The sequence below is a fragment of the Chrysochloris asiatica genome, unplaced genomic scaffold, assembly GCF_000296735.1.
Source record: "Chrysochloris asiatica unplaced genomic scaffold, ChrAsi1.0 scaffold00004, whole genome shotgun sequence".
In the NCBI taxonomy this organism is placed as follows: domain Eukaryota; kingdom Metazoa; phylum Chordata; class Mammalia; order Afrosoricida; family Chrysochloridae; genus Chrysochloris; species Chrysochloris asiatica.
This window is the reverse complement of record NW_006408522.1, coordinates 269,175-293,716: the sequence shown is the minus strand read 5'-3', so window position 1 is coordinate 293,716 and position 24,542 is coordinate 269,175. Positions and strand designations below refer to the sequence as shown.

Here is a 24,542-nt window from a genome sequence, read left to right as displayed (position 1 = left end):
ACTAAAGCCATTGATAAAAAAATCGAAGGATTGTACCAACTTCTTCAGTCTGAAATTAAACAAATGTACACTCAAGATACACTGATAATTACTGGTGATTGGAATGCAAAATTGGAAACAAAGAAGATGGATCAGTAGTTGGAAAATATGGCCTTGGTGATAGAAATTATGATGGAGATTACATGATAGAATTTTCTAAGACTGATGACTTCATTGTTAATATCTTTTCAATAATATAAAGTGTCTATACATGTGGCCTTCATCAGATGGAATACGGTGGTGATGGTGTGCCGTGGAATTGATTCTGACTCATAATGACACTGCATAGGGTTTCCAAAGCTGTAAATCCTTATAGAAGCAGAAAGCCTCTTTCTCCTGCACAACAGCTGGTAGTTTTGAACTGCTGATTAGCAGTCCGACTCGTAACCACTACACTACCAGAGCTCCTTAGATGGAATATACAGAAATAAAATGGACTACATCTGTGGGTAGAAATGATGGAGAAATTCAATATCACCATCCAAAAGACAAAGCAGGGGCCAACTGTGGATCAGACCATCAATTGCTTATATGCAGGTTCAGACTGAAGCTGAAGAAAATTAGAACAGGTCCTCTAGAGCCCAAATATGACCTTGAGTATATCTCACCTGAATTTAGAGACCATCTCAAGAACAAATTTGATAAAGAGCTATTGCCAAGGGCTAATCACTCAGACAGAAGGGAGTAAATAGCCTCACTAGAAGGACTAGATTGCTGGTGCCCCTCTCATAGAAGGAATACTACAAGAACGAAAATTAATTTAGGGCAACTTCAATGGTCCACTTGATTTTCCTTTTCATCAGTAAGCCTGAAAATCACTTTGAAGTCTTGAATTTTTACTGTCCTCCTGAGGAGACAATGGACTTATCTCAAGCTCTGAATGACCCAGTTGTACACAGCACTGCCAAGCAGAGAAGCTGTTGTAAGTTGAAGACAGAACCTGATGGGAAAAGGCACACGGAATCCCTGATGTTCCTGGGAGAAGACTGAAGCTCTTCAATAATGTTATGAACCAACCTATGAAGTTTAAGTACTTTCTTTCTTAGTAAAAAATAAATAAATAAAAGTTTAACTTAGGAAATAGAGAAAAGAAGAAGAAGAATCACAGATTTGACACAATAGACACTAATGGCCCAAGATCAGAGGAGTTGTGGGATGACACGAAAGCATCATACATGGGTTGAATAGAAAGAAGAATCATAGGGAGGAAGTGGGATAGCTGATGTTACATGGAAGGGATTGTAATCATTGAAATGAAATGAAATATATGATTTGTTGAATGAAATCATTGAAATGAAACTAAATATATAGTTTGTCGAATGTAAAACTGATTAACTCTGTAAAATTTCATTCAATTCACAATAGAAAATTTTTGAAAAAAAGAAATCATACATGTAGAAAGCAAAAACCATTTTTAAAAGAAAGAAAGAAATGACAAAAAATGGAGTCAGAAGAGACTCTGAAAATTGTTCATGAATGTAGAGATGGTAAAAGATTGGAAGAAATGATGACATAAAAGAAAATTGCAAAGGGCTGTTTGAGAAGACAAAATGAAATGTTCAAAGACCAAGAGTCAGAAAACCAAAAGGGAAAGGCATCCTCAGAGTTTCTCAAGAAGAAAAATTTCAAACCTTGATTTGCAATCTTGAAGGATTCTATGGGCCAAAGTATTTAAGAGCAAAGATATCCTTTTGAGGACTAAGGTGCACCTGACACAAGCCATGGTATTTCCCATTGCTTCATCTGCATGTGAAAGTTTGAGAGTGAATAAAGAAGACCACAGAAGAATCAATGTATTTGAGTTATGGTGTTGGAGAAGAATATTGAAAGTACCATGAATTGCCAGAAGAACAAACCTAATTGTGTTGGAAGAAATACAACTAGAATTCTCCTTAGAAGTCAGGATGACGAGACTTTGTCTATCATACTTCAGACATGTTACCAGGAGGGATCAGTCCCTGGAAAAGGACATCATGCTTGGAAAAGTGGAGGGTTATCAAAAAAGAGAAAGACCCCCAACAAGATAAATTGACACCGTGGCAGCAACAGTGGGCTCAAATGTGGTAATTGTGAGGATGACACAAGACTGGGAAGTGTTTCATTCTGTTGTGCTTGGGGTCAGTATGAGTTGGAGCCAACTCAACAGCACCTAATCAAATAACCTGAATGATAGAGGAAGCATCAAAAGAAGAAGGAATGAAGACATTGACAAAAACAAGACTCCAAGAATTACCAGAAGAGCCATTAAAATGCTTCAACAAACTGATGCATTGCTGGAGGAGCTCACTCATTTATGGAAAAAAATTTTTGGAAGACAAATGTGGCTAACCAAGTGGAAGAGACCAATATTTGTGCCCATACCAAAAAAAAAAAAAAGGGGTGGGGGGGGCGGAACTCAACGGAATTCAGAAATCACTGAATGTTATCATTAATATCCAAAGCAAGTAAAGTTTTGCTGAAGATAATTCAAAACGATTGCAGCAGTACATCAACAGGAAGCTTCCAGAAATTCAAGCCAGAGGATTTGGGATAAGGGATATATCATTGCTGATATCAGACGGATCTTGGCTGACTAAGCAAAGGCATTCAAACTGGGTGGATCATAACAAACTATGGATAACATTGTGAAGAATGAGAATTCCAGAACACTTAATCGTGCTTATGATGAACCAGTACATAGACCAAGAGGCACTCATTCGAGCAGAACAAGAGGACACTAAATGGTTTCAGATCAGGAAAGGTGGGTGTCCAGGTTCAGTCTGTGTGCTGAGCAAATAATCTGAGTTGCTGGATTTTATAAAAAAAATAATGTGACATCAGGATTGGAGGAAGACTCATTAACATTCTTTAATAAGCAAATGACACAATCTTGCTCTCTGGAGTCTAAGAGGACTTGAAACACTTACCGATAAAGACCACAGCCTTTAGTATGGAGTGCACTTCAATGTAAAGAAAATGAGAATCCTCACAACTGGATCAATAAAATCATGGCAAACAGAAAATATTGAAGTTGTCAACAACTTAATTTTGCTTGGATCCACTATCAACACTCATAGAAGCAGGGGTCAAGAAATCCAATGGCATATTGCATTAGGCAAATCTGCTGCACAAGATCTCTTTCAAGTGTTCAAGAGCAAAGATACCAGTTTGAAGACTGAGGTTATGAACCCACCTATGAAGTTTAAGTACTTCCTTTCTTAGTAAAAGACCTAAGTCCTGGTATTTTCAGTCTTCTCATATGCATATGAAAATTGGACAATAAATAAGGAAGATCATAGAAAAATGGATACATTTGAATTGTGGTATTGGCAAAGAATATTGGAAGTGCTATGGACTATCAGAAGAACAAACAAATCTGTCTAGGAAGAAGAATGCTTCTTAGAAGCAGGGATGGCGACACTCCATCTCTTGTACTTTGGACATATTGTTAGAAGGGACCAATCTTGATTGGTAAAGTGGAAGGTCAGTGAAAAAGAGGAATCCCCTCAACTGGATGAATTAACACAGTGGCAGCAACAGTGGGCTCAAACATAGCCATTGTGAGGATGGCACAGAACCAGGTAGTGTTTTGTTCTGTTCTGCGTAGGGTCATTATGAATGGGAACCAACTCAATGGTACCTAACAATAACAACCACAACTTACCATTGTAGACATGCCCCAAAGACAAGGTATGTTATAACACAGTTCAGTTTTGCTGTCTGCAAAAATTATTCCAGGTATTTAAGAAAGAATTTTTGTTTCCTGCATATTCTGTTTAAGTGGGCAGGAAGAAACGTGTCTCCTCGTAGATGATTTCTATGAAAACACAAGAATTGGGGCTCTTAAGCCTCTAATGTCTTTTAAAGTTTGATAATGTAGAATTGCTCATTCCTGCACAGATTAAATGAAGGCTGGATAGCTGAGAAGTTCCTGAGCTCTTAACATGTTCTCTGATGGTGGGGAATGAAAATGACTGCCCATTAATAAACTCAAAAATAGAGATGTGAACCAACTCCAGAGGGGAAAAAATCCTGATTCCTCTTTTGCTTGAGGGACATTGCCATAATTTTGACTTCTCAAATTAGCAAGACGTAAAAAGGATAGCCCCCACCTCTCCAGGTCCCAGCCTCCTTAGTTGCTACGTGCCCTCTAGTCGATTCTGAATCATTATGACCCCATGGAAAAGAGTAGAACTACCCCCAGAGTTTTCTAGGCTGTAATCTTTACGAGAACAGGTCACCAAGCCTTTCTCATGAAGAGCAACTGGATTGGTTCTAACTGCCAACCTGCTGGTTAGCAGCAATGTGCTTAACCATCGTGTCCCCGTGTTCCCATAGACCCCTAAGTATGGTGTGTTCCTTTCACAATGTGTAACTGCAATAGATTAAAGTGAGCCGAGACTTGATGGCCTGAGCTTCCCGAAAGACCTTGCAGGCCCATTCCTTCTGACCAATATGGCTTAGCACTCTAGCCACTCATATTAACGAACACTTAAGATGTGGTATTTAAGATGCTTGCAACTTGTATGAGTTAATGACTGAGGCATCAGAAACTTGGTAAGTTAATACAAGTGGATACACACAATAGTTCTGTCCTCCAGCGATATTGTTAACTAGACCCATGTCTCATAGTGTTAGGGTTATACAATTGGAAGCTTGGAAACTGATATTCCTCTTTTATGTAAGGCAATTGCTAGAAATCTAATACCTCCTTTGAAAAGTCCAGTATGTTTAAATTAATGCAGTTTGGCTGAAGATTGAAAATAGGTTAGCATTAAGGCCATGATTCTTTTAGTAATTACTTTTTCTATTGGTAATAACTGTTTCTTTAGGAATGACATTAACATTCTACCAAAACACAGCAGTAATCCAAAAGTTAATGTTCTGTTCATTTATAATTATATTTAATTCATATTTATGAGTTGTCGGGAGGGAGGAGTAAGAAAGAATTGAGTTTGAAAAAAAAAAAAGGTACAGAAGAAACAAGCTTAAAATATTTTTTTTTTTCCTGCTAGTCTGAAGGGTGTACAAAGCCACTTGAAGTAGAAAAATTAATTTTTAAATATGCAATTATATAGCATCAGATTTTATTAGTTACTGCTGAAAAAAGTCTGTTTTTATTATTTCTTCATGGCACTGAGTGAATTCAGAGGATAATATTCATATATATATATATATATACCAAAATCTTTGCATAAACATCTCTATGATTTTTATTTGAGTAAGTCAGTAGATTTGGTGAGTTTTTCTGTTTGTTTTTTAATCCAGGAAAAATTCTATATCTTTCGGCAGTCACTGTTGTTTTCTTTGAATTGTCCATGAAGCCTGTTGTATTATTAATGAATTAATTTCTTGGTGGTGGAGGCCTATGAATAGCGTTCTGTGAATGGGCAGTTGCCTGGTGGGGCCAGTTTTGGCTGCTGTCATTTAACATGTGTTGCTCTATTGTGAAGCCTTATCCAGCCGTAGGACAATGCTCATTTAATCCACTATGATGGGACCTACACACCCTGAGCCCAACTTGCATGCCAGGGTCAGTTACACAGCAGCTCAGGCTGGGGCACTGCTCCGCTTCACTGCTGAGTTGCTGTGATCATTCTGTCTGCCGTTAATTTCCTCTAAACCAGGGGAAACGTTTATGTGAGCAGTACAAATGTCCTCAAAAGAGATTCCAAACTGGTCGGCTGGGGTGTTGCCTCTATTCCAGAATGAAGGCAGCATTCCAGGGAGTGTAAGTTCCTTCCTTCCTCCTGGAAATGGAAGCGTCTAGGCCCTCGAGATCCCTGATGTTCTGAGGTCCAGAGTAGCAGATGGCATTATGATTTTCCAAATCCTGATGAACATTCTAACTGAACTTGTTCATTTCACAGTGTGTAGTTCTGTTTGGGTTTTTTTGTTGTTGTTTTTTTCACTTCCTCTCCTTTCCTCCCTCCCTGTCTCGCTCTCTTTGTTCCTCTCCTATTAACTAATTTTAAATTGATGCAGCATTGTCTTTAGCCAGCTTTAAATTCCCTTTGCTCTGTCATTTACTGAATGGACCCAGGTACGGCACAGTTTCACATCTAATTCTAAGCCTTTGAATTGCAACCGACACAGCCTTTGAATGTGCTTAAAAATGTGTGAGCAAATACTACCAACACGCCTACAGCATGCACTGTATATTCTGCTTTCCCCCTTATCCATAGCTTGCAGTGCAGGTGGCAAATGGCAGTAATTATTTTAACTAACAGTCGAGTGAACATTCAAGAAGACATCCAGTGTGGCAACGTGGACTCTGGGTTTGCAGTGAGTTCTCAGAGTTTAACTTGATAATGTTATGGCTTGTTGATTTTTCAGGACACAGATCTGCCAGATTCTCACTCCTGGTGTATGGATGGGGTTCAGATGTTGTCACGTTAGCTCCTTACCTGTAAAAAGAGGAATTATACTTTGACTTAGGAACCTGTTAAGGGTATTTTCCTCTCCTGGATTTCCCTCTTTCGTTTTTTGCCAAAACTAATTTATGATCTCCGTTTCATCTAAGGTTGCTTTTAATCAGCACTTCTGTCCACAGGACCTGGTGAATTGCCAGCATGTATATTAACATTATAATTTTGGTCCTGGATCAAACATATGTAGCTGGACTTTTCCTGCAGAAAAAGACTGACCTTACCAGTGTATGAAATTCACACGCTATATAGGGACAAGGTAAAACCACAGGTAGGAATTGCTGAATAATTACCTTTAGACCAGCCTGAGCAGGAGGCTTCCCACGAGGGTGAGCTCATTTAATGGTTCCTAAAACTCAATCTTGTAGATGTCAGTGGTCACGCTTGATTATTTGCAGCAGTGTTTTATGAAAAAGCAATAGAAACGCACCGAGAGGCCACAGAAAAAGAGGACAATAACGGCTTTTACTTTTGTAAATGAAATCCCTTTGGTGTATGAGACAAGTGTGTTTTTTGCTGCTCTGCCTAAAGCTGTGGAAAAGGGAAGGTGTGTGTGGGTGTTAGCGTGCAAATGTATGCACATGTGTGTGCCTGTCTGTGTGCTGTTCATATAGGCACCTCTAAATAATGCTGTGCGCGCTAGCTTATGACCAACAAGAGGCCTCAAATAAAAGGAGGAAAAAAGATGTGCATTGGCCTTGGAAACGAAGCGATTGCAAATACAGTTTAAAGGATTAATTCATTTTCCAGTTCTTCACCCAACTATTTTAGGGGATTTTGTAAACCACCATGATCTTTACCTTATTAAGAAAATCTCCCAGTAAATAGAAATCTTTCACATGACAACCAAATAGGCAGATTTGGTAAAAGATTTGTTTTGATGTTAATAACAAAGTTTGTTCTTCCTCTTTCTGATCCCAATACAAAAACACATTGAAGAGGGAAAAAACAAATAAGAAAAAAATCCCTATAATCTCAGATTTTGATTATCTAGAGACAGATTCCTTTAGACCTGTTCATTTGTATTTTCTGGGTGTTTTTTTTTTTTTAATCAACCATCTGGTAGTGGTGTTCACTTGCTTAACAGCTGGTTTCTCTTGATTTAAGGGTTTGTGGGCAAGGTGGGTGTTTCAGTGGCTAAAATTCAAGCCGTTAGCCCCTGTTCCCAGTCCCATCTGAGACAAGTTAAATGAGCTGCTATTGTCAGCCCAGGCCCAGTGGACAGAACTTCACACCAAAATACCCACACATGTAATTTGTCACATCTGGCAACCCAGAGCATGGGGTGACCCAGTGTGGAAATTGAATCATCTTTCACTTGCTCTGCTCAAGGCTTGATGTGGAAGGGGATGAGTAAAAAGCAGTTCTCTGCTCTCTCGCTAAGGGGAGTCTATCTGCAGGTCTTCCTGAATGCAAAGCCTCGCTTCTCCCCAGCCCTGCACCTCCTGAAACCCTGTGGACTAGGTCAGTGCCATCTGCATGTAGAAATCAGAAGTATTCTTAATATCAAAATGCTGGTTGTGCCCTCACAATGTGGCCATGTATTTTAGGATAGCCCAGTGTTTTGCAAACATTGGTTGAATTTGTACAACTCAGAGGTGTAATTATGGTTTGTTATTGCTGTTACGTGCCGTCAAGTCACTTTGAACTCATGGCGATCCTGCATAGAGTTCCTGAGGAGTGGCTGGTGAGTTTGAACTGCAGACCTTACAGTTCAAATCAACTTTGCAGTCCAGTGCTTATCCTACACACCACAAAGACTGATTTGGTTAGCTGGTATCTTAAACCAGGCAACTCACTTGCTAACTGATCAGGAATACCCATCCGTCTGATTTTCTACCTTTCTTCCTTGGATCAGATAGGACAGCTTTTGTTTGGTTTTGTTTCCTGGCTAAATTGTCTAATGGCAGAAACAGATGTGAACATCAAGGATCTGCAAAATAAAAATTTTCCAACCATCGGAGTACATTTTGCACAGGAAGATTTTTTTTTTTTTTTTTTTTTCTGTAGATTAGCTTCCGTGAAGATCTTCAAAGTTGAGGGTCTATGTTTTTATTTTAACAAATTAGGTTTCCTCCCCAGGTCAAGAGCAAACTTGTGCTATGGATTCAGCCAGTTGTCTCATGAAGACACTACTTAGGCTGTAAACAATGCAAGGATCAAAAGCCTATTTGGGATCTCACAAATGGCCTTGAATGCAGCACTGGAGTGTTCTAACAGGGCTGTGCCAATTAGTATGAAACCAAAAATTGTTGGGCCCAGCCAAGAACCATTAGAGTTTAATTCAAAGGTTTTTTTAAAAAAATATAATGTAGAGCATGCCTCTTACTGGTCAGATGCAAGGTGATTCACTGATAGTTATTATTAAGTGCTGAGTAGAGTGGGTTCCGACTCATAGTGACCCTGTATAGGGTTTCTGAGGAGTGGCTGGTGGATCTGAACTGCTGGCCTTGGAGTTCAAACCGACCTTGTGGTCCTGCCTTTGCTGGTACTACAGCGCCACACCAGGACTCCGATTCACTGATGGACATCTAGAAAGGGACTGTTTTTAAAACGTTAGAAGCCTTTCCATATTTTATTTAACTTCCTAGACTGGTTTAATGTAATCCACAATACAAATGACCCTATCGTTCAACTGCAGCCAACTCTTTGGAGCATTGTGTATGTGTGCTTCGTTTTCTTAACTGAATATAAAAGAAGTATATTCATATTTAATATTTATTCCAAAGGTAGTAAAATAAACTTATAAATCTGGCTTAAATGTTAAAAACAAAACAAACGCATTTTCAAAGTCTCAATTTAAAGGTATAATTATAAAGTAAGCAGACTGATTTCTTGGGCCACATGAACAATTTCATGGCATCCTTACTGCCAAGAGTAAGTAGTCAGCGTTCTGGGAACACCGTGGCTCTTTAGGGTAAGTACTGGACTTCGAACCACAGGTCAGTGCTTTGAGCCCACCAGCCGCTCTGTGTGAGAAAGGTGAGACTTTCTGCTCCTGCAAAGGTTTAGAGCCTCACAAACTCTATCCAGGGTCACTATGAGTAGAAACAGACTCCATGGCAATTAACAATAAAAACAATACACAAGTTCTTTCTTTCTTTATTTTTTAAAAAATTTCTGTCTGTTGATTCAGGAACGTGTTACAAATCCAATAAACCGTTGGCAGTAATTCTTACATTCTGTATCTAAATTTATGTATATTTTGTATTTATTAATATTTTGTGAATTGAGTGAAGATTTACAGAGCAGATCATCAGTCTTACATTCAACAATTCGATCATCAGTCTTACATTCAACAATTCATACACATTTTGTTTCATGTCATTTATTACATTCCTCTCAGTGGAATGTAATCAATGATTATTCAAAGCACTTATCCCACTTTCTCTGTTTCTTGTTTCCATTCCGCCTTCTCTCCTAACTCTTCTGAACTTTGCCCTTGATTATATGTTGCCCTTTTAATCTCCAATGGTTGGCTGATCTAAGGTGTGGGTGTCTCATTAGGGTTATTGTTCCCCTTATAGATCTATCTATTGTTTGGTTGAAAATTGAACCACAGGGGTGAGTTCAGTCCCAGACCTGAAGGGTGACTAAGGACCATAGTCTTAAAGAGTTCCACCAGTCTCTATCTGACCTTATAATATGATCCTTTTCAGAGCTTCTGCTAGTAGTAGCCAGGCACCAGCTACTCTTCTGGTCCCAGGGTCATGGAGACTGATGTTCACATGGTCCATTGATCCATTGGATTAATTCACTCTTCATTCCTCCAGACAGTGAGACCATTAGTTACACTTTAGTGGTCACTCATAAGCTTTGAAGACCTCAATTGCTGCTCACCAATATAGAAATACACAAGTTCTTTCAGGATGCCAATTAGGTACCAGGTATCCCACAATGCCTGACTCAGTGCCTTGCACATGGTAGGTGCTCAGTACAATTACTGCATGAGTGAACAAATAAATGAGTAATTATCATTTTCATAAGTATTTTGTGGCTGTTGTTGTTAGGTGCCATCATGTTGCTTTTGACTCAACAGCCGTATATACAACAGAACAGAACACTATCAGGTCCTGCGTCATCTCACAACCGTTACTATATTTGAGCCCTTTGTGGTAGCCATGGTGTTAACCATCTCGTTGAGGGTCTTCCTCTCTTTTCACTCACCCTGTATGTTGTGGCTATGCCCTATCAATGTCTGAATTAGCCACCACATCATTGTCAGGTTTCACTGTTGTCTTTAATTATGAATTCCAGGCAAAAATGAAGTCCTCACACTAAGGTCCCCTAACTTTTCTCCAAGTGGGTAGTTATACCGGCTTCTCCTTTATACAAAGCAGAGAGCTCTACTAAGCATCTGGGTCTCTTCTGAGTTATTTTAAATAGCCCCTTAACATTTTCTTTTTAAACTTTCTATTTTGACCTAATAATAGATTTGTAATTATGTCATCATAGAAGTCATCATAGATTATATAATTAGTAATCTACTTGCACTAAGAAATTCTGTAGAGTAAGCACTGAACTGCAAACCACAAGGTCATCAGTTCAAGCCCCCTAGCAGAAGAAAGACAAGGCTTTCTGCTCCCACAAAGATTTAAAGCCTCAGAAATCCAATACAGGGTCACTATGAGTTGAAATTGAGTCTACAGCACTTAACAACAACAACCTAGATTCACATGAAGTTACAAGAAATAATGCAGAGGGCTCTAATGTATCCAGTTTCCCCCAGTGGTAACATCTCTTAGTATAATGTCACAACCAGAAAATTGATATTGCTAATAGGATACAGTTCTACTTTATTCAGATTTTACCAATTTTGCACACACTACACGTGTGCCTGCAAAAACATTACTGACATGGATCCTTTCAAAACCAAGAGATATTTTTGTTTCAAAATATGATGTGCCTTTGAAAAAAATTATTTCCTTCTAAAATAATCCATTTCAAAAGCATCTTTCTCACGTATTTGGAGTACCCAACTTACTTGCCTATTTGCAAGATCACCAAGTATACTTACTGTCAAACTTACCCTGTAAATGAACTAGCAGCTATGGTAGGAATTGGATGTCTTTATCATTCCTCCCCTTTCCCACCTCTTTGAGTATACAGGTAGACACTCACACACTCTGATTTTCTACTGCTTGCCTTTTTTTATGCCTGAGCACCTTGCTGACAAGTGCTAATAACACAATACCCAGAGAGAGCCCAGTTGACGTTAGCACACATTAAACATTCTGAACTTGTCCTTTTGCTCATAGATTGTGCATAATTAATAATTAAACAGTTTGAGTTGTAATGGGTTGACCTTTCTGAACTCTTCATTATTCACAAGGCAAAGGCATCACTCAAACTTTTTTCCCATTGTCCTTCGCTGTTCTCCAGCGGACCGCGTGCTAGCGTTCCAGTTGTTTAGCAAAAGGGGCTGACCAGGTAGTTACAGGAACCTCGGAGAACTGGAGACCGTCCTCCTTGATGAGCAGAATTGCTTACTGAAATGGTTTATGGCAGCTGTTTGTATATAACAGTTGCTAGCTCAATAACAAGATCCAGGTCCGTGTCCCTTTAGCAGGGCTCTAAAGTTGATTGGAGACTAGACTCTCAGGTGAAGGCTTTTGGTTAAAGTTGTGTCCACTGTTTCATTTCATGCCTATGCAGTGTGAAAAAGCATCACCAAAAACAAACACTAGAAAGTTCCTAAGATGAAGTATGACACCCAGGGTTTTAAAGAGAGTGACTTTTATTAACAATTTAGAGTCCATTTCTGCCAGCGCTAAGTTATTAGTGTAACTGCGGTTCCAATTCATGTTTATGTTTTGGAAATGTTTTTCTTCATCTTAACTGAAACCATATGTTACATTTCACAGAGGATATTTTTAAGCAGCAACAAGTTAACTAGGGAGACCGGATGTGGTGCTGTGGGTTAAAGCACTGGGCCCCAAGGTCAGTTTGAATCACAAGGTTGGCAGTTCAAACTCATCAGCCACTCCTTGGAAACTCTATATGCCGCAATGAGTCAGAACTGACACGATGGCACTTACCAGCAACAACTTAACTAGATCCTCCAAATCCTCCGAACCCCTTGGCATGGTTCTCAGTCTCCCTGAAACCTCCAGATAAACTGAAGTTAGACTGGAGCTTAGCTGAAGCACAGATTTACTGTGAGTCTTCCTGCTTCTTCCTTCCACAGATTTTAATTCAGCAGTGAAATAGACAGGTCCTTGGACATCTTTTTTGTTTTTGTTTTGTTTCACAGCCTCATCTAAACTTCTCATTTTATTTGCTCAGGAAAAGAGAAAAGTATACTTTTAAAGTCCTCCAAGACAGTAAAGATGGTCAGGCATATTCATATTAAGTTGCTTCCCTTTGGGATGTTAGCAGCTACTATGTTTTTGAAGTTGGAACTTCTCAGGAGGCTCTTTTGGTCCCCCTCCATGTTTGTGTGTGACTTTCTGACCCTCCCCACCCCCAACCAGTCAGCCTTCTGTATCTCAGGACATTCTTCTCTGAGGTATGTAAGAGATGTGGACTTTAAAATGCACAGAAAGATCTGGCATTATGCATGTGAGATGAGACTTTTCCCCCCTATCTCTGATGAGTGATTCCTCCCAGGCACCACGGAGATGAGAATCCACTCTCGGTGGTTCTGCAAAGTCGACTTGGGCTGGCATTATCAGAAGTGAAATAAATTATTCATGGGTACCACCCAGTGTTCCTTAGTTTTATATTGTGAGGAACTTAACAGGCTACAATATCAGGTCTTAAATAAAATTAACTACCCATGCAAAGATGTCACATTTCCTCGTTTTGTTTCTCATCCGTATTAAAGTGACATCTTCATCAAGTACCCTAGTCTATAATTCATTAATTTACTCTTGGTATCAGACTTTGAAATGAAGTCCACATTAGCATCACATCTTATACCAAAATCTCTGTAAAACTCCTGTCCAGAATTTTAACTATTTGGTAACTATTCAGCAACATTAAGACAGGAGGCTTTTTGTTTATTTCCTTAAACCTTGCATTTTAAAATGTCCACTACTCAGTAGCTTAGTGGGTTACGAGTTAGGCTGCTAACCACAAGGTCAGCAGTTCAAATATACCAGCTGCTCCTTGGGAGAAAAATGAGGCTTTGTGCTCCTGTAATGATTTACAGCCTCAGACACCCTACACAGGGTTGCTATGTGTCAGAACCAACTCCATGGACAACAACACCACCCCACCACCACCACTCAGATTCTTTTTTCCAGTACTGCCCCCTGCTAAAAAGAACCCGGCAAGGGATGACTCAGAGAATCCTTCTAGCTGATCAAAGTCTATAATATTTTACACCTCAGACTTTGAACGATCTTTTTATTAATGGTTTTTGAGACAGTAAAATGTCATTGCTTGAACTGGGACTTGTAGAATCTTTCAGACATGGTGATATATATAGCTTTCCTAAAACAGGCCGGAGCTGAAATTGATATCATGTTTTATTTTTGCTCTTCAAAACGATGGGACTTCTGTGACCATTTTATAGTACCTTTATCGCAGACTTGTCATGTTACTGCCTGCCCTGTTTCTTTTGAGCAGGCTCTTTCCTCAGTCCTCCGTTTTTCATGTCCTCACTATGTAATGCCTACATGTAATCCTTTGAACTTGGCCAGATTTTATTTTACTCCCATTTTACTTTCTTTTTCGAAGTCTTTCTCTACTGATGAGATGGTTGAGTTTCAAGTTAACTAACCATTTTCTAGATGAATTAAGTCAATTCAAAGAAGACATATACAAAAACCAAGAAACATTTGTTCATATTACTCTTCCTTCCTTCCTCTCTCTCTCTTTCTTTCTTCCTTTCATTCTTGTAACCTCTCCAGGATGTTTTTCTTTTTTGGTTTGATTTTGCCTGCTATGACCCCTTTAGTTCTTTTGATTTCATTGTATATTCCAGCAGTTTCCAATTGTTTGAATTGGAAACAAAGCCTTAATAAGAGTTCTAGTTAATTTTCTGTCTTGTAATTACCGATCTCATTTTTCTGATAATTGGCCACAGCAATTATATGTATATTTACTAATCACATAGGAGGCTGTGCAATTGTATCTATCTGCCACCATTGATAATGACACGCATATTGCAGAGGTGCTTTTATCGTCTTCTTTTTTCCACTACATCAAAGCTATTTCCTCGCATTCTCAATAATGAATACATGCATGCATTTGACACAGTTGTGTGCTAGAGAAATTGTTTGGCTCCTACCAAATGCTGCATGCTCTGAGTTTCTTGCCTGCAGCGCTAGAAGGTTGTATGTAATGATATATTGCTCATCCAAATGGCCAAAGCACTCCAAAGCACAGTGAGATTAAAATAAGTCATTCCTTTGTTAATTTAAATAGGTGCATGTATCATACTTTGCAGGGCACTTTGTGTAGGGATGTCAGGAAGGAAAAAAGCTGCCGAAAGGTATTTTTAATAGCAAATGAGAATAGATGAGAATGGAGTCATTTGCAGCTGCCTACTTTATGTGGCTCTCTTGTTCCAACTGTAGGTCTAATGAGATGACTGTTAAAGTACTCGGCAGTGTAATTTCATTACATCCTGAGCTCTGTTACACTATAAACACAGTGGAACTCTGTCATTCTTGGGAAAACTCCTAAATTCTTAAAGCCTTCCTCTGCAAATGGTAATAGGGTGTGTTCCCCATGTTACGTGGTGACTGTCCTTGGTTGCTGTGTACTTTTCAACTCTTTTGAGTGACCTCCACCTTCACCCCAATTTTGTTTGGTGGTCTATCTGGGAGTTTCTTGTTGTGTCCTTAATTCACCAGCTTTCACAAGTCTGTTAGAAATGAGTTTGTCTTGTCTGCCAAAAATAGGCTGAAATTTATTTTCAGGAAACAGCTTCCCTTGTAGAAGCTTTCCTATTAAGTAAAAAATAAAATCTGACCCAAATGACTTGGTTTAGGCACAAGCAGTTAAAATCCATTGACTATATAAATAAATGTAAATAAAAAGGAAAGTGTAAATAAATAGCAAATCCAGTAAAAGAAACAAAGGTCAGCGCAAGAATAATTTCACAGCTCTTTGTTAATTACAAGACCATTTGTGTGTTACTTAAATAATCATTAATTTCTCATTTACACTTTCCCTACCTTCTCTCCTACCCTGTGGCTATCATTGTCCTTTTTTCACCTCCCCTCCCTCTTTGCTCTCATGTTTCTCACCACTGTAAAACGTGTGTGGCTTTAAATTTGGCATTTCTGCACAAACGTGTGGAGGAGGGTGTAGACAGTCAGTTTAATTGGATGAGGCCTTATTTTCCTCTCCTCATGGTGATAAATCCCTGTTATATATGCATCTTTGTACTGCTTCCTTGCTGGGGCCGTGGGGGGCGTGGCAGGGACTGAACATAAAGAAAGAAAAGGAATTGTTTCGACTTTTGGTGACTTGTGTTTCCTCCTTCCCAGGATTCGCCCGTCCTTCCGGTTGGAGAGTTCTCTGAGCCATTTGTACATTTCATCACTCAGTGGTGAGCCTGTTTGCAAACATGCCATTCCCTCAATGTAAATGATACATGCCATTAACTCAGCGGCTCCGGGAGACCTTATGGCTTTCCCTGCTTCCTTTTGGAGATGGGAGGGACTTTGCGGCCTTGGGCAGATGGGGCATCAAAGCTGAAGAAATTGTTTAAATTATGTAACTGTTATTTACACAAAGGGTCATAAATGTCCTTCAGAGGCTTTTTCCTGTGTTAATAAACTACTGAGAATCGGGGTACTTCTTTGAGTATCGATACTGTTGCTAGCCTTTTGGGTTGTTGTTTTTGTTTTTGTTTTTAAATAAATTATACAGTTTAATCACCCCCTATTGAATAGACATATGAAGCCTCTTTTTATTAATGTAATCTCAAGTTACCCATAAAACCTCCTGTCACTTAGTGGAAGCAGCAAATTTTGTGAATTCATTGGATTTTCAGTAAACAACTTTTATCTTTGGTAATATTTTAAATGCAATACTGGGGACCCACATCAATGAATTTTGGTACTTAAGAGACTATGAAAACATGGCTCCATTAGACAGACCCACTTTAACCCTTAGAACTGAGAGGACCCATAGGCTTTAACTCCAAAGGGACCCTCAGAGTCTCCAGGCAACCGCTTGTCATTATACACCTGACAAGTCAGGCAGTTTTCTGCCAAGGGTTCTTTTCCATCTTCCTGTCTTTTCCTCCCAGCAGAATGAGTCTTTCTTTCACCAGCATCCACCTCTTATCCCATCCTGCAGAACTCACGTGACCGTAGAAGGCCCAGTTGCTCACTGCCCCCATTCTGCTCTATCACCCCAACACAAAGCGAGAATAGTCCAGGAGCAAGAGGAGGAGATTGGGAGCATAAAATGACCACCCCCAAAGCAGGGGACAGATCACCTGGAAACAGATCCAGACAGTCTGCAACGCTTTTATAACCACCCTTCCTTCTCTCTCCTTCCTTCGCCAAATTCCACATTTCCTCACCCCCTCCAAGTTGAGTCCACAGGCAGACCTTGATGAAAGAAGCCCTCCATTTCCATGTGTTCTGGGGCAGTGGTGCTGTCGTAGTCCCTGCTCCCCTCCCCCCACGATCCATCTGATGATTACGCTAAAGTGAAACGGAGAAATATTCCTTAATATAAATGTCAAGCTTTATCACCTTTTTGACTAAGTGCAATATGTTACCTTGTAATAAAAATGTCTCATACAGTTTATACACCATAGAAAAATATGTAGTAGAGAGAGCTTTTTCCTCCAACTGCTAAATTTTTATTAACGTAGTTTCTATTCATTTAAAAGACTTATATAATGTTCTGTTGCTTTTTAAAACTTTTTTTTTTTCTCTGCTCTAAAAATATTCCATTTTCAAAGCATGCCACAGTGAAAAGAAAGCCTATATGTGGTATCAACACTGGGGTCCTGAGCTGTTTGGAATCTCAAGAATGGTGGCTTTATCTCCAGATATATATATTAATCTTTCTTAGTGTCTTTCACATAGAACTCCTAACAACCTTCAGAAGCACCTCATCGTAAGAATCTTCTGTTAAAAATGCAGAAAACAAACCATGAGATTCCCGTGCCGGCTGCCCCCAGAGCACCTTGTTTGGGGATCACCGGCTCAGGGGTGTTAGATATGTAATGGGACCACTGAGCACACCTCACTGTGTGGTCTTAAACCAACCTGGGTGGGACCAGCTCTGGGCAGATGGGAAAGAAGAAAAAAAAAATTGGATAAGGCTTTGTCTTCATCCTGTCCAAAAATGAATCAGCTGTTATTTAAAAGTTTTATGGAGACAGAGGGAGAAATAACCTGTGTTGAAATTTCCACAGATGTCAAACTGAAAAAGAAGTGATAGTGGGTAATAGCCTTGTTTCCCCAAGAGATACAGCTACTTTGGAAATGTCAGATTAGGACCGTTACCAACTCTACTGAAGAGACAACGTGAATTACTTGCTAATGGATGCACTATTTGAGAGGTGCATATGGTTATTTATAGGGAAGGCAAATGCCCTCTACGTCATTAATGGTTTATAACTATGGCTCTTGTTTGCCTAATGATCAATAAATCTTTATATTTTTCTATTTGTATATATATATATATATGTATATATAAATATATATAGTCAGTGATGCAAAGATTATATGAAGGATTTTCCTCTGGCTTTTGAGAGGTTGCCTTAAATTAAGAAAAAGCATTTGTGTGATTTAGTTCCTTTAAGTGATCAAAGCAACAGTCAGTCTCTCTTTATGACTTTATCCCACGCCTTCTCTGAGTTTAGAACAAATGCCATCACATAGGCAGCCATCAAAGGTCACTTAGGTTCCATGTGTGGCTACTCCATCGTGTAGCTGAATGAGGCCTACAGCTACTAATTATACCTCTTGTATGGGAGACTAGACATAATTTTGCACAATGAATGTGAGTCTCTAAGCAGCTTAAACAAATGTTGCTTTCCATGTCTGTTTAACGAATTATCATCTTGCATCGTAGCCAAAATAAATGAAAGTTGGGATGATGTGTAATAGCCCATTTGCAATTTTGTGGTGTTACCTAGATTCCTGACCTCTTTCATATAGGACTTGTCATACCAAGTAATAATGAAAGAATGAGATGTTTTCTCGTTTGACATAATAATAGTCATGTTTCTTTGCCTTATTGTGTTATTCCAGTTACCAAAAAAAAAAAAAAAAAAAAAAAAAAGTATGTTGTTCCCCAAATCAGTTTGAAATAAATTGATACCTGGGTCAGGAAGAGAATGTCGCTGCTTTTTTCACATTGGTTTCAAAAGTAGAAGTAGAGTAAATTTCAATTCATTCTTTATCTATATTCCGAGAGTAACTAAAAAAGAATCAGTTTTTGTGTTTCTGATTCATGAGGTCTCCAGAAATAGGATTAATTAAAAGTCAAAATAATATAAACTATATGATAATGCATTGACCAAGTGCTGAACGTGATGAATTTTGAAAACAATCAGATTCTAGGGCAAGTAGAATGGTGTAAATTATCTACCTTCCCAAATGATAGAAGTAATACAAGATTTTGTTTCCTTCCTATAGCATGAGAAAACAGCCAAAAGAAAGACCAGCACCTGAAGAATTAATGGTAAGTAAAGTCTTAGTTACATGAGATTGTTGTTATGTGCCTTTTGAGTCGGGTCCGACCCATAGCGACCCTGTACAGGGTTTCCGAGGGTATAAATCTTTATGGGAGTAGAAAGCCTCATCTTTCTCCCGCGGAGCGGCTGGTAGTTTCAAACCGCTGACCTTAAGGTTCGCAGCCCGATTCGTAACCACTACGCTACCAGAGCTCCTTAGTTACATGAGAATGCTCCAGTTATTCTGTCTCTGCTTACCATTCTGTTAGAAGGGCCAACATGGAATTTAAAACATCTACAGACTCCAGAGAGACAACATCTCATTTGAACAGGTGTTTTTGAAGCTCAGACCCACAAATATTATTATTATTCACTGTTTTAAACATTCTCCACCATTTTGGAATTTAACACAGAAGCCTATCCTTCAAGGATCACACCTTAATGTAGGTTACTCTTTGTGCTCATTTGCTATTAGAGCCTTTCAGAATTCAGAGGACTGATAAGAGGGACGAGGTTCAACACATGACATTTGTAATGCAACCCTACAGGAAATTCTGAATGTGGCATGGAATCCTCTTGAATTCATGTAGAATGAAATTAGATTGGCTGCAAAAGATCAAGTTAATGTGAAGCTTTGGTCTTTCCCCAGAAAGAGACAGCTACAAGGCTGCCAGGGCTGTGTTCTCAGCTCCAAGGCAGCCTTCTTTGATTGCAAATGACAGTTTTTAGTCAAGCAGGGAGAGGAACAGAGATGCTCCCTAACAATTCCCAAATGGTCATTTATTTAGTGCAGATTGTTGATTTGACAATGCACAAGCTGTTAGAATAACGTTAGGATGGAGCATTAGTAAATAATAATTATAGTCTAGTCTTTCTAATGGTTTGCGTACCCTTCCCTGTCTTTAGAGCTCTGCCGTCAGAGCAGATTCCAATCCATTTTCTTTCACTTCTTTAAACAATATGCATTTTACATGTATTAGTCGACAGATTTTCCTCCTTCGTATTCCATCCTAATAAACACTCTAAGCACCCAAACTTCTATGCGAAGGGGTTTTAAAAAGGTTCCTGGGAAAATGAATGAAAAGATCATGGAATTTTTCCATGAACTTTTTGAATCCACCTCACGTAGTACAGATGTCGTGCCCAAGTATAAAATAGCAGCATGTTTCCCTTTAGCATCATTACTGCTCTCCAAGAAGGTCCCTTTGCCTCCAGAGTAAAGTCTCAGTTTTTATGGTCATTTAAAGTTACAGTTCACCCCCTGAAACCTCTGCAGTTCATACCTAAGCAGATTTCATGTCTAGGATAAACGGGTGGAGTTTTATGTTTTGTTTTTTGGTCTCTTCGATGGTTGGGGAGTTCTTGCAGTTAGTCACATCTGAGAAAACTTGGAACAGGTTCTGGAGATGGAGATCCATTTACCTTGTGCATTATTATGCTATGGCTGGATAGCTCAGCTATTAAAACAAAGGAATAGCTTTTCATAAAACAGATATCTGTTTGTAAATGCGCGTCTCACTGCTGCAGTGAGTTGGCCACTTATAAATAAAACATCTGCAGATCCCACATACACGATAAATATATACGTATGTATAGCTTGGCAAGGAACACCACCCCAGGGTGGCAAGTCATAAAGGCAAGGCTAAAGGGTGGGTACTTTCAATGCCCTGGAAGCATGTGTGTGTGTGTGTGTGTGTGTGTGTGTGTGTGTGTAAGATGTGTGAGGAGGGATGCATATCTATCTATATCTATATCTATATATCTATATCTATATATATATATAACTAATAATTAGATTATGCTGTGTCACATTTTTAATGAATAAATATCAATAAATCTATAAAAACACAATGAGCAATTTAGTCCTTAGAAGCATTAGTCTGTACTTAATTTAACATTTTTCTAGTACCTCTTACTGTTTGATTTTAAATGAACTTATTCCCAGAGGCATAGCAAGAGTGAGGCATCCCTGACTTGGTAAGAGCTCAGTGAAGAGGCAGGAAAAATTAGAGAGTACGTAGGAGGCCCCTGTGCTCAAGGGGATTGAGCCCTGCCTGCCTTTGGCCAAAAGATTGGGCCCAGTGGGGGATGGGAAGCAAAGTGGAGTCTCCTTCTCTTAAGTGGACTAAAGAACCTTGAGTCACGTTTGAGGAACCAGATCTTAAGAAACTAGTCTTTTCATTCCTTCCAGCATATTAATGGCTTTAATTTTTCCTTTTCCCACTCTGCCTGAAACCTATTTCATGGTCCTCCCATCTGGAAGCATGACCCTCCTCTGGAATGCAGGAACTGTAGAGCCCATTTGTCTCTGTGGATGGGAGCCTGTGCCTTTCCCAAAAAAAGCAGTTTATCTCCCAAGTGTGATAGCTCCAACCAGCAGGTATCAATGGGGTCTGCACAGCTTGGGCTGCATCAATTTTATTTTCCAAAGCAAAGGAAGGAAATTAGAGATGGGCAGGGTAGAGATACTGACAGCTACAGATTCACCACCAAGCAACTCTGAAATGGACTCCAGGTGTGCCCCTGGCCACCCATGAGCCCAGCAAGGCCCAACGTAACTAAATCAGAATGCAGAGGAGGGCTGGGCCAAGTCCCCTCACCCCAGGGCCTGGCCATGGACATAGTGGGCACTCAAGAGGCCTTTATCTTTTCTTTTTATACTGGAATACCAAAGTGCGAGTCTTAAAATTATCTTTGCTATTTTTGACTATATCAGTCTTAAAGCTCAAATGTAAAACTCAAGTTTAGACTTTCAAGGTCATTAAAATCCCAGTATTAGAACTAATTTAATTGTTTAGCTGTTTAACTCCCTCTGCTTTGTATGAAGGAGCTCTGATAGCATAGTGGTTACGAGTCAGGCTGCTAACCTCAAGTTCAACAATTCAAACTACCAGCCATTCCTCAGGAGAAAGATGAGGCTTTCCGCTCCCATAAAGATTTACAGCCTCGGAAACCCTATGCAGGGTCACTGTGAGTCAGAATTGACTCCAAGGCATACCACCACCACTTTGTATGATTGTTGTTGGGATGGTTGTCATTTTTTATGTCATAAGTGGAAGGATCTTAATGCTGAGCCAAGAAATTCCCTTAAAGCTGACATTTTGGCGAGACCAGGTTTCACATGAGATGGTGCCATTTTCTGGCACGTAGCCATTAAGCTTTATAAAAAAATTCATTCAAAAAGTTTCATTATCAGCATCCACATCTTCTTGAGAGATCTCAAAACTAAGTAAACAGTTTAATTCAGCAGATATTTGTAGATCACTGTGGGTAAAGTAAGAAACCCTGGTGGTACAATAGTTAGGCGCTGGGCTGCTAACTGAAAGGTCGGCAGTTCAAACCCACCAGCCATACCTAGGGAGACTAATGTGGCAGTGTGCTTCATTCATAAAGATGACAGACAGCCTTGCCAATCCTGTGGCACAATTCTGCTCTGTCCCGTAGGGTCACTATGAGTCAGACCAGACTCCACAGCAAAGCAATGTTTTGTTTTGCTTTATGTGCAAATTCCTGTAGCAGACTCTGCAGAAGTTAGAAAGAAAGCTAAGCCACATGGATACAGTCTTGCAAGGACTACAGCAATTATACAAGTAACTGGTGTCAAGTAACTACTTTCAAAGAATTGCAGAGTTGTCTAGGGATCCACTTGGGGGAAAGGGAAAAAAGCTGCATGGAGGAGGTAGTATTTGAAAAGGGTCTTTAGAGGATGAGTTGAATTGAGAATTTTCAGGGTCGGTCACTCCAGGCAAAAGAAGTGGGCAAAGCATGTGTCTATTTCGTCCTTTTCAGAGTCCTATAAAGCCTCTAGTAGCTACTGAACATCCCTTTGACATTGGCCTTGTGGAGTTCCAAACCCACTGGAGTTCAGAGAGGCAACATTTTTACCACTAGCTGAGAAATCTGTGAGGAAATTCTGTAGAAGGACCCCTAGCGGCACATCTGAAAACCTTTGTCTCTACTTAGAAACAGCACACACACACACACACACACACACACACGTACCTTTTCTTTTTGCTAGTAGTTGAACTTGCATGAACTCCCATCAGTACAGGGAAGTCCCTCACCCTTAACATCTGACTTTTAAAAAAATAAAATTCTCGAAAGAATTTTATTGTATAAATCCGAGGCCTGATATGGCTCTGTAAGATAACCGCTGGATGACAAAGTCATTGGAATCGCCAGGTCTGTCGTTCCAACTCACCTTAGAAACCCCACACTGGGTCGCTATGAGTCAGAACCAACTCGACTGCACTTAACAACAATTGTATAAATCAGGAGTCAGCTTTAAATGCAACAAAAGAAAGCAGCCATGTAGGCCAGGCAAGGCACTTGTTGACACAACCCCATAACTAGGGGACCTCCGCATGACTCTGCTCCTGTGAGGGTGGTGGTGGTGTTAAGTGCTGTCCAGTCAGTTCTGATTCAAACTGACCTTGTGGTTGAGTCCATACCTTGTAGCGCCACGCCAGAACTCCTGTGATCCTGATCCATGATTAAAAATTCCAGTTTGAGAAAGGCCAGCTTCTGCTACTCAACAACAGGATCGGTGGAATGGTAACTAGAGAAGAGAGGGAAATTCTGGAAGAGGTGGTAGAGAAGTCTTCCTACCATTTCAGTAATCTGATGAGAACAGCAAAAATAACACTAATGATTATAAATAAAGATCAGATCCTTAAACTCAGGGACATAGGAGCAAGCCAAAATGGGAGCGTTGATGATATGGGAGTTCCAGTCTGCTTTTGCTATTTAGATGGTGTACTGACATGTTTTTAAGTAAAAGGGATGTGTTGAGAAACATTGCTGTAAGGTCAAGTTTGCCTTTTTAAACCACAAAGAATTCCTTCTGAGGAATTAATCTTCCTTTAGGGACCTTGTGTGGCTAAAGTCAGGCTCTGATTTAGCAGAGAAAGCCTCTGCCACTTGTCAGAGATGGAACCTCAAACAAATCCCATCCCATCTCAGCTCCAGTGTCTTATCTGTGGGATGATGGGACTGGACTAGATCAGCACACTTTCACCTAGGGTCTGTGACCTCAAGAAGTCTGTTAGAGCCCCTGAAATTACATCCCAAACCATGCCAACATGTGAGGATTTGCATTATTCTGAAAAGAAGAGTCCGTGATTGTCATCAGTTTTCTCTAAGAGGAACGTGACCCTAAATGATTGTTAAGCTCCCCACGCCACCTTTACATTCTGTTAGTTAGAGCTACACCTCCAGGCCCAGAGAAGCAGCTCACTCCCACGGCATACACTTGGGGCACAGGGATGGAGAGTGGGCTCCCTGGGGGACTCACAAGGCTTACCACCAGCTGCCAGGTAGCCCTTTAACGCAGCAGCCTAATCCTGGATGTGGGCCTGGACTCGAGCAGGGGTATGGGCCATCAGCACCAACACAGTTACAATTTTGGCTCCGAGAGCCATAGATCCTTCTATGCATTTAGAGTATTTTCCAAAGCTTTCCTTGTCTAAGCTCTATTTAATGGAATCTATGCATAG

General features: G+C 39.8%; 1 protein-coding gene across 1 annotated transcript in view; it reads left to right on the top strand.

Moving 5' to 3' along the window:
* MAP2K5 (mitogen-activated protein kinase kinase 5) overlaps positions 1 to 24,542 on the top strand; it is a 349,068-nt gene that overhangs the window by 287,759 nt on the left and 36,767 nt on the right. The window contains exons 20-21 of the mRNA XM_006831503.1: positions 15,890 to 15,951; positions 19,010 to 19,055. Coding sequence (XP_006831566.1) covers positions 15,890 to 15,951; positions 19,010 to 19,055 — 108 coding nt within the window. The remainder of the gene's footprint in view (positions 1 to 15,889; positions 15,952 to 19,009; positions 19,056 to 24,542) is intronic.